The following is a 10,227-nucleotide window of genomic DNA, read 5'->3' on the forward strand; positions in this document are numbered from 1 at the left end:
TAGTTGTTTCACTCTTAAATCAGCTAGTACTTTTTCTTGGATCCAGAAGTTCCCTGTGGTTGGAGTAAATTTATTTGGTCTTCATATCTTCTGCCTTCCAAAACTCTTGTCCTTTGAAAAGTTTTTCATGGGCGGTTTCCTACAGATCAACATATTCAAGATAAAAGTCTGCATATTTGTTCTATGTGTACGCTTTGTAAAAAACACGAGGAATCTATTCATCATTTATGTTTTGAATGTTCTAATGCTTTGCGTATTTGGAGTTGGGTTCGGCAGATTTTTTCTACTTTTCATTTCTCTAATAAGGATGGTCGGTCTTCTATCTTTTATTAAGAATAATGGTAGATCTTTGGTTAAATAGATTAAACTTGTTGTGATAACTTTTTCTATTTGGATGTTATGGCGTATGAGGAATTATGCTCATTTTCAGGATAAGATTGAAGTTTCTAGGGTTATTTCGGTTATTAAATATCTAACTCGTCTAGTGAGTAATTCGTGTAAAGCTTCAATAAAGAATGATATGTTGGATTTTAACATGATCAAGTTTTTTGGTATTAATACTCGTATTGGTAAAATTATTCGTCCTCTTCATGTTATATGGGAGTTTCCTTCACCAAGCTGGGTTAAAGTTAACACTGATGGGGCTGCTAGGGGATATCTTGGTCTTGCTACTTGTGGAGGTATTTTCCATGGAAGTATGGGGGAATTTATTGGAGCTTTCTCTGTGTTTCTTGAAGTTCAGACTACTCTGGTTGCTGAGTTTAATGAGGTTATACATGTTATGGAGGAAGCTCAAAAGATGGGGCTTACTAATGTCTGGCTAGAATGTGATTTTGCTTTGGTTTGTGTAAGTGTTTACTGCTAGGACCAATGTTCCTTGGATGTTTCGTAATCGATGGAATACTTGTCTTAATTACCTTGGGAAAATCAGGTTTAGGGTTACTCATATTTTTCGTGAAGGGAATGCATGTGCTGATAAGTTGGCTAATTTAGGATTTATTCATAGAGAATCATTTCATTGGTATAATAGGTGAAAAACATAATTAGTCATTTTTTAATATACTATTATATATTTTAAACTTAATTTTATTCATTCACATACTAGAGATGTGACATCAAAATACTTCAAAAAAAAATAATTAAAATGAAGTTATCATAAGAAGAAATTATTAAAATAACTATGTATCAAAATGAAACTCATGAATATACATTAAAATCTGTGGTTTGGCTGAAAAACAAAAGGGAAACTACCAATGTGCTAAAGGTGCCAAGGCATGTCATTCCCTCACCCTACATGAAACCTTATGATGCTAATGAAATAAACAAATTTTATATAATGTTCATGTTATGCAAGTATATTAAATTACAAAAGTGGGAGAGTTTTATAACCATTGTAGGTGATTGGTAAGTATCATCCACCACAATTGAACCCACCACACACTGAAAGAACAACTATGAGAATGATGGCAATAATGATAGCAAGTACTATAAGCTTTATCTTCATGTTCTGGTACCACATTTTTCTCCTTAACTGCCCTCCCTGCCGCCGGAAATCTTCACTCTGCAAAACCATACACATACCAATTACATCCCACGAATTTTTAATGCAAGTTTTGATCCATGAAAATACAATGTGCATATAACACTACTTAATACATCTAATAGCTAGATTCTGATATAGTATGATATTTTTAGTCGACTAGTATCTTCTTTCAAAATGACTTCAACCACTTTCATTTTCCTTGACAAGTACATTTTTGCCACAATTAATTTGCCTTGACAAGTACATTTGGGCTACAACATAAATGCAGCATAGGAAGAATCTATTGAAATAACATGTAGTCATCTATGATAGTTTTTTTGTGATACTTTCGTGGCAAAGTGACCATGCTATACAATTATTCACTTTAGATACATTAGGCCAACTGAACCCTTCATTTACGTGGAAAATGGTTTATAAATAAAAAATTTATTTTAATGTGATTCTCGTACTTTAAATTTGAAGAAGGTGCTTATAAAGTAAAGAAAACTATTGAGATAATCCTCTTTAATTTATCAACATCTATCTTTAAATTTAATATTATAAATTTTTAATATTTAAAAATATTATTAAACTTTTACTAGCTAGTGATGTTCTATTTTAAGTTTTTCCCAGCTCACGACATTATTTAACTAAAAAGGATTAACTAACCTGCTTGATCTAAAATCATTTAGTTCAATTTTTCATAGACTTAGTGTGTTTGAGCTACTGTTTTAGAAATTGATTTCTACTGAATATGACTTTGAAGTGAAGTAAGTAACTTGAATTTAAGCGCTTTTATTCTAAAAGTAAGTAAACATTAAGTTTCGTTTAAAGTTTGCAATTTAAAGAAAAAGTTATTCAAAATTGTTTTAATTTAAAATAATTTTAAACTTGTTATTAATTCTTTAACAGAAAATAAAACATGTAAGTGGACACATAATTTTTTTTTAAATCCACAAATATTATGTTATTTTTGGTTAGCTATTAATATATCATTGGTTAGCTGTTAATATGAAAATGAAATCATAAATTAGACGAGTTTCAATAAATTTCAATCCATAATAGAGTAAGTGATAAAATTATTAAAAAGAATGTTTTTTAATTATTATTATTGGAACCTTAATTCACTTAGTTAAAAAACACAAATTACTACCACTTCACTTGTGTCAACCGAATATAATTATGTTTATTTATACTTCGACTTAAGATGAGATAACATAAAACCAAATACACATTTATTTAATTTGTGTGATAATCTAGAAGTACCTGATTGCGAAGATCCTCAGTTTGGCCCACCAAAACATCAATCTTAACTTGACGATCAAGAACCTAAACACATATTACATTGATTAGCACAAATATTATTATACATCCATATAACTCTAAATATTATTATTTTAATAATTTTATATATAATTTAATTATAAATTTATCTTTTATTATTATTATTATATATATATATATATATAAATTCAATTATTCTATTAATTTTTTTTATACAACTCCGTGTGAAAGTATAATTTTTCTACCATATACCTGATCAATGTTTGCCCTCATAACTTGTTGGACTTCAGAAACCTGAGCTTTCACTTTCGCTAGCTTGCTAACTTCTTCTGGGTGTTCCACACAATATTGCATATGTTCCTTCAACTTGGGTCTAAAACCACACACAACAATTAAAGGCTTCATTTATTAGTACAATTCTTCAATACATAGACGCCCCATTTGAATTTGCTTTACACAACATGGTAAACACAGTAAGTAATACCCGAATTCTTTGTTTAAGCTTTTAGAAGTGGCTGTTGTAGCTTTTCCTCCACCATATCTCTTGCTAAAATCATCCTTGATGCGTTCAAGAAATGCCATTGCAAGTTGGCGACCAATGGACTCCACTGCCACAACACAGTAAGCTAAAAATAATAGATCATGTGAGTCCAACTATTTGTGGTTTAATTCACAAGCAAACATATACAAATTATAAACATACATTTCAGTAGAGGTTAACCATATTCTACTTAAATAAAAAAATAATTTGACCATGCATGTTGGTATCAAAACTTTACTCTTAACACTTTTATCTAAATTTTACTACCATCTCATGAGGTTTTAGTAACTAGATTTATATTTAATTTAATTTTATAAAATTAATTTGTAAGGTAAAATATGTATCTCATTTATATTTGATTTTAATATTTAGTCAATGTAACATATCCTTCACATTAATTGTGAAATGAATATCTTAAAAAATGAAATTAGGTAATTGAATCTAATAAACTTTTTATAATATACTTTAATATTATGTTAAGAAGTGAATTTATATTTAATTTAATTGCAAAAATCAACTTGAAAATGAGATTACCTTACTAATATATTATAATTTAATCTTATTTTTAATCTTTTCAAAATAAGAACTTATAATAATGACAACCCAATATAAATAGAATCTATATTAATAACAAATAAAGAAATATAAATAAATTAATAAAATGTAAGAAATATGTAAAGTTATATTTTTCCTCACAACTGGTTATTCAATACTGACAGATAAATACAAAAAGGACGAACAGGAAACATAAGCTTAACAAAATTTTAAAGATGAACATTAATTAAAAATATACAAAAATAACTTTTGGCCGAAATCATTTTTTTTTTTGCATTTCTTAGACTGACAACAAACAAAGCGTACACGATAATGTTTTTGTTTATCTTAATATGTCGTACTTATTATATCTTAATCTTTCAACCACTAGCTTGTCGTATTTATGTATCGCATCATAGCTGTTTTTGGTTAACACCATGTATATTATTAGATAATAAAGAATTATAATTTTAACTAAAAGTCGCTATATGCTCGTAAGCAAACCACATGATACATACATGCTTTTCATTTCCAAAAAAAATTAAGATCTGATTTGGATTAAAATCGATTTTGAAGAGAAGTAATATTTGAATAATTTTATTCTAAAACAAAAGTAGTCAATAATGGAATTTAGTATAAAATTATTCATTCAGTATAAAAGCTACTTAAAAAATTATATCAAATTCAAAATTTAGACATAAATAAATTCTTTAACATGAAGTTAACCATTTAACTGTAAAATTATATTAGCTAATATTTTAATATAATTTAAAATGACTTAACATCAATTCGAATACATTAAGACAAAACAAGTGATGAATATTGGATTAGGTTTCACAACCAGCAATCTAAAACAACTATCCTATAATCTGGGGTGGAGGCTGGCGATGTAAAGTTTGGTGATAAAGAATGGTTAATTTAGTTTGAATGTCGCTATAGTTTATTTAATTCTCAACTAATTATAAGAATTGATTTTACTTTTTATTTTTAGTCATGTTACATGTTTTTTAAGGCTACTAAGTCAAAGATTAATTTTAATCACAAATTTTAATCCACTTGACAAAAAATCAAATATAATTTTTCTGTTACATAAATTGTTTCACGTGATAGAATTAATTTTAAAACTAGAATTATTCGTATGTATGAGAGATACAAAGAATATGAGAGTCGTGGTATTGAATTTCAAAAGATTTGAAGAAGAAGAGAAATAAAGTGAGAAAGAGCGCAGAGAAAAAAAACGGTGATAAAATACCAAAAATTCAAAAATTGAAATTGAAAAGGAGCAATCGTCTGTGAAAATTGAAGAAATGAAGATATATTTTAGAAAATTAAATTAAAACAAAAAAACCGCTCAACATTCAAAATTGTTTCTGATACAGTTTTAATATGTTTTAGAAAAAAATAAAAAATGACACCATGTTCATAATATAATAATAAAATTAAATATTGATATAAGAATAAATTAAGAAAAAAATTGATAGCAATAAAATAGGAAAATCCCTTTATATATAGGTATAGATAAATATAAATATGAAGTTTGGGAAAAAAAAAAGAGAATTTGTTTTATAATTATTCTTTAAATATTAGGAATACATACTTTCTTATACTTTCTTGTATCTAATAAAGGGTTAAAATTTATTAAAATTATAGAATAAGAAAAAAATCATATTAAATAAATAGTGAGCTTCCCAAAATTTGTTAAAGTCTTATAAAATTTAGTTAATAATACAATGTTAGTGAAAGTCCATATGATAGAACACAAATGAAGACGAGTCAACTATATGAAAATGTGGAAATTAGAAAGTTCCTTAAGACCGTTTCTACCACCGAGCAATTCAAAGTATATCCGCAGCCAAAAAAAAAGAAGGAAAAACCGGCACAAAATGACACCTACACTGAATATAACTTCTAAGATTAATATTAATATGTTTTAAGATAATTATTAAAAATTATAATAAAATTATTATACGCATATATATAATTTGGAATCGAATGATAATAAAAAATATTATTTAAACTCAGTTCATATATAGTTTTCTCAAAAAAAGTAATTAAAATATAGAAATAATTATAAATTTTATATCATTATTTAGTTATATATATGAGAAATTTATTAATTTTCGTAATAATTATAATAAATTTCACGAATAAAATTAATTTTGATTGTTTATTATACGATGTTTTTTATACATTGATAGCATAATTTTTTTTTTTGGTTGGAGGTGAAGATAAAATATGAAAGTTAATCTCCCAAAATCTTGAAGAAGAATTTTTTTTAATTTAGTTTAAATACATTGAATTTATACAACTTTTATATTATTAAAAATATATTCAATAAAATTAATAAATTAATTACTAATATAGAAATTAACTAGGGGCAAATCAACATAATAATGTTCACATGAAAAAATATTTAATATCACGAATTAAAATAATTAATCCCATTTTATAGTGTTATATGAAAATTATACAGAATAAAAATATATAAAAAAAATCAATACAATAAAAGTTTAGACAAAAAAATAAAAAGTAAACTTAATTAATACTTATTAAATCAATTAATTTAAAAAGAAAAAAACATCTAAATACAAAAAAGTATATACAATATTTAAAAAATAAATCAAAGTAATAAAAAAGTTTAATTATTTGAAATTTAAATTATAATTGTAAGATAATATATTTTTGTCCGAAAATACAATATTTTTAAAATTTATAACTTATCAATTAGAAATTAAAAACTATCTTATTAGTTGGAAGTTAAGTTTATCAAACATATTTCTCAATAACATGTTGTTATACGTACTAGGAATAAAAAATTTATATAGTAACTATTTCTAAAATTATATGTAAGGTGATTTAGACTTACTAATTTAAAAAAAATAGTGAAAATTAAAGTCGTAATTGAGATTGTTTATATTTACATGCTTAGAAAGAACTTATAAAAGTAATTAAAATTGTGAATAAAAAAAACATAACAGAAGAAAAAGACGAAAATCTGCGGGAATGAAAATAATAAAAGCTATAGAGGAAGAGAGATTACTGAATCCATTATCGGTGAGGTAGTTGAAGGTGTGAGCATCGGCGTTATAGGTGAATTTGGCGTTGGAAGCAGGGAGCCTGAGAAGGCAGTCCAAAGCTACCTTCGTGAAGTTTCCATTGAAGTCGGTGTGCTCCGCCAGAATCACCGTGCCCCGCGCCACGAAGCTGTATATCAGCGATTGCTGCCTCGACATGAGATCAATGAAGGAAACAAATTAACAACTCAGAAAGAGAGAGAGAAAGGAGTTGAATAGTGGTGGGTTGTAGAAGAAGGGTTTTAAGGTGAAGGAGAAAAAGCGTGTGTGGGTTTTTCAAAATTTGGGAAACGGAGAAGGAAACGTCACAGAGAAGAGAAGGAGGCACACCACAAGACTCTTTCCTTCCGGGAATTCTAAAACCAATAATATTATATAGTAAACACGTCATTGAACACGTAAACGTACTTCCCTTGCACCTTCTCTTCTCTGACTTATTTAACAAAACTTTTGATTTATTATATTAAAGAAATAATATAGTTCTAATAATTTTTAGTAGATTATTGTAAACTTTTTATTCATTTACATTTCGTATTGTGTTAATTTGCATTTTCAAAAAATTACATACACATATATATATATATATAATTAGAATTTTTATGATTAAATCTAATTCTGCATCATATTAAAAAGTCAAAATTCACTTTTCTTCCGAAACTTTAAGACATTGAATATTTGAGTTTTTATTTTTATTATACCCATATATTATTATTTCATAACTTACAATTTTTTTTGTTCTTTATTAATATATACTAACTTTTAGTTCTTTTTTCCGTAGTTTAACTTTTCATTTATGTTTTCTATCTTATCAAAATATATATTATCTTAGATCAATTACACTTTGATATGTTACAATGAACTAAAAATTCATATAATACAAATTTATAAATATAATTCATTAATAAAAACTGTCAACTTTTATATATATATATGTATATTAACACCCCATAATTTACATATAACTATTACAAACCGGTTCTACATATTTCTGTACAAACTTACAGTTTTTCAAAACATTCCTAATACGTGATTAGAACATATGGAAATACAAATATTTACAATATAAGTTTCAAAATCAACGCCTTAAAACTCTTCTGATCCTCAGAAACCTGTAAGATCATCTGCTTGTGTACGTAGTACAGTCATCGCAATTCAAACACAGCAAGAAAAACAAGGGTAAGCTAGTGAAAATAGAATTTTATAATATACGCAATTAAATCAAAAGAGAAAACCAAGTTACATGATCAATTTCTAAAATTATACAATCTTCTTCAAATCCCAACATTAAAACAATCACATAGATCTCACATGGATCTACACATCTAAGATATTCAACAAACAACGTCTTCCGGAAGACTCGTATTAAGTAAGTCCTACCAGAGACTAACACCTGATCCAAAGATTACCAGCGAATCCAACAGAAAGGATCAGGGTAAGTTCAATACAACCCAAGCCGTGCATCTCATATGTCACGGTGTGCATGAACTCCCCCATCAGCTTCTCACCACCTGATATCTTAGTCTATGTGACTTAGATCATCAGTGAAGCTCGGAGATCTCTGTTACCACATAGGCATCAATACTTAATACACAGCAAACATCAGTCCATACATTATCTCGACATCAATACTTAATACACAACAAACATCAGTCCATACATTATCCCAAATGTATGAATTCAATTTCATACCATTTCGTCATACAATATCATTCAAAAAGTTATCCACAATATTCAAAAGTTTATTTGACATAAAAAAATACACTTTAATACTAAATCATCAAAACCCAATATTTCCACAAATTTAAATAATATATAAACAAACAACCCAATATAAATAAACACACAACATCCCTGCAAGAGAAATTGAATATTGGGACCACGTCCCTTTCGCATTCAGATCTTCTATCCTAGGGGGCTATTAAAAATTAAATTTAGCTTCCCTTACCTCAATTGCTTGCTTTTCAAGCAACTTTTAGAATTTTATTCCCCACCGTTTGGATAAGCTTCAAGATTTACGGGCCTAATGCAAATTATCCAAACAGAACAAAAATTCAGTATATAATAGAATAAGTTGAGAGGATTAAACTTTTCAATTGACCCCACCAAGATTGATGATTAAATCCTAAGGAAAAACAGAGAACAAAGGATATTTAGAGTAAAAATGAACTTACTCTGTTTGAAAATCTGATCGGATAGAAATGTTCCTTAACTCCTCTGCTACAGCGTGGTAAGATCATATTCAAAAATAGATGAAGTTTGGGAGAGAAAATTAGGAGAGAGGGAGAGAAGAGAATATAGAGAGAGAAAAAGAAGAAAAATGGTACTCTGGTGGTGGGAAGAATATTTCGGTTGGTTTTAAAAAAGGCACGCTGTTACATATATATATATATACTATTTTTTTAATCATATAAGTCATTTTAATTTGAAAAAAAAAATACAGTAAAATAATAGTTTCGATTAATTAATAAAAATAACATAAAATAATAAAATTGATTATACAATTATATAATATTATGAAAAATAGGCTCCTGTTTTCTCGTGGGTCCTAGGTAGTCATAATCATGATATATTTAATTATCATGGTAGAATATATGATGGTTAGAAAATTAGCAAGAGAAAATGGAATTGGTAAAAATCAAGACATTTTGTTTAAACTTTGAAAAAGGCTATTTCTTGAATCAATCAAATTTTAAGTGCAGAATTAATATCCTTACATACACAGATATTTAAAAAAAAAACTTTTAAGATAAAAGGAGTAGAATAAAATATAAAATTAATTTTAATAGTTGGATTTTACTCAAATTTACATCTAATCTACAATTTCAAAAAACAAACTTTACAAAGATTGAATAAAAACACTTGAAATACTCAAAATGCACTTTCTAGAGAACGTAAAGTCTTACTCGTACAAAAATTGGTGTCAACATGGATTGGAAATAAGAATCTAATAATTACAAGAAGAGTTAGAATTACTAAAAATAATATTAGGAAGCTTGAAGAAGAGTTGAGAAAGACTAACAAGACAATTAGAATAGATAATAAATTTTCTATTTTTAAAATTAGGGTTTTATTTTTTAGTATATTTTGGAATAAGCTTCTTGTTTGGTTATAAGAATAGTAGTATGAATGTTTAGTTATATCTTTAGTTTTATAGCGTTTGACCAAGAAATAAAGGACATTTTAGGTACATAAGCTTCTCTTAGAATTTATTCCAAGAGCTTCTTTGGACAAGTTTTTATAGGAGAGAAAAAATGTAATTTACAGAAGTTTTA

The 10,227-nt window shown here is 26.9% G+C and overlaps 1 protein-coding gene and 1 long non-coding RNA gene across 2 annotated transcripts; both read right to left on the bottom strand.

The window, feature by feature from the left end:
• Window positions 1-1,166: 1,166 nt before the first annotated feature.
• On the bottom strand, window positions 1,167-7,310 carry LOC137823801 (vesicle-associated membrane protein 722). The gene is made up of 5 exons (XM_068629076.2): window positions 6,922-7,310; window positions 3,291-3,432; window positions 3,059-3,179; window positions 2,789-2,851; window positions 1,167-1,561 (listed from the first exon to the last, which is right to left on the bottom strand). Exons 1-5 carry the CDS (start codon window positions 7,112-7,114, stop codon window positions 1,412-1,414), a joined length of 669 nt encoding a protein of 222 aa, XP_068485177.2. The 5' UTR covers window positions 7,115-7,310; the 3' UTR covers window positions 1,167-1,411.
• A 671-nt stretch (window positions 7,311-7,981) lies between these two features.
• LOC150025466 (uncharacterized) lies at window positions 7,982-9,201 on the bottom strand. The gene is made up of 3 exons (XR_016515174.1): window positions 9,127-9,201; window positions 8,901-8,975; window positions 7,982-8,076 (listed from the first exon to the last, which is right to left on the bottom strand). It is a non-coding gene; the product is annotated as an uncharacterized LOC150025466 (long non-coding RNA).
• Between the last annotated feature and the right edge of the window lie 1,026 nt (window positions 9,202-10,227).

The sequence above is a fragment of the Phaseolus vulgaris genome, chromosome 8 (assembly GCF_051622355.1).
Source record: "Phaseolus vulgaris cultivar YP4 chromosome 8, ASM5162235v1, whole genome shotgun sequence".
Taxonomy (NCBI): Eukaryota; Viridiplantae; Streptophyta; class Magnoliopsida; order Fabales; family Fabaceae; genus Phaseolus; species Phaseolus vulgaris.

Excerpts from the sequence above, each read along its gene's own strand:
- LOC137823801 (XM_068629076.2), bottom strand. The coding sequence starts at position 7,114 with ATGTCGAGGCAGCAATCGCTGATATACAGCTTCGTGGCGCGGGGCACG. Across the intron at positions 3,433-6,921 it reads CCTCACCGATAATGGATTCA|CTTACTGTGTTGTGGCAGTG; the intron begins GTAATCTCTCTT and ends TATTATTTTTAG. Across the intron at positions 3,180-3,290 it reads AGCTTAAACAAAGAATTCGG|ACCCAAGTTGAAGGAACATA; the intron begins GTATTACTTACT and ends GTGTGGTTTTAG.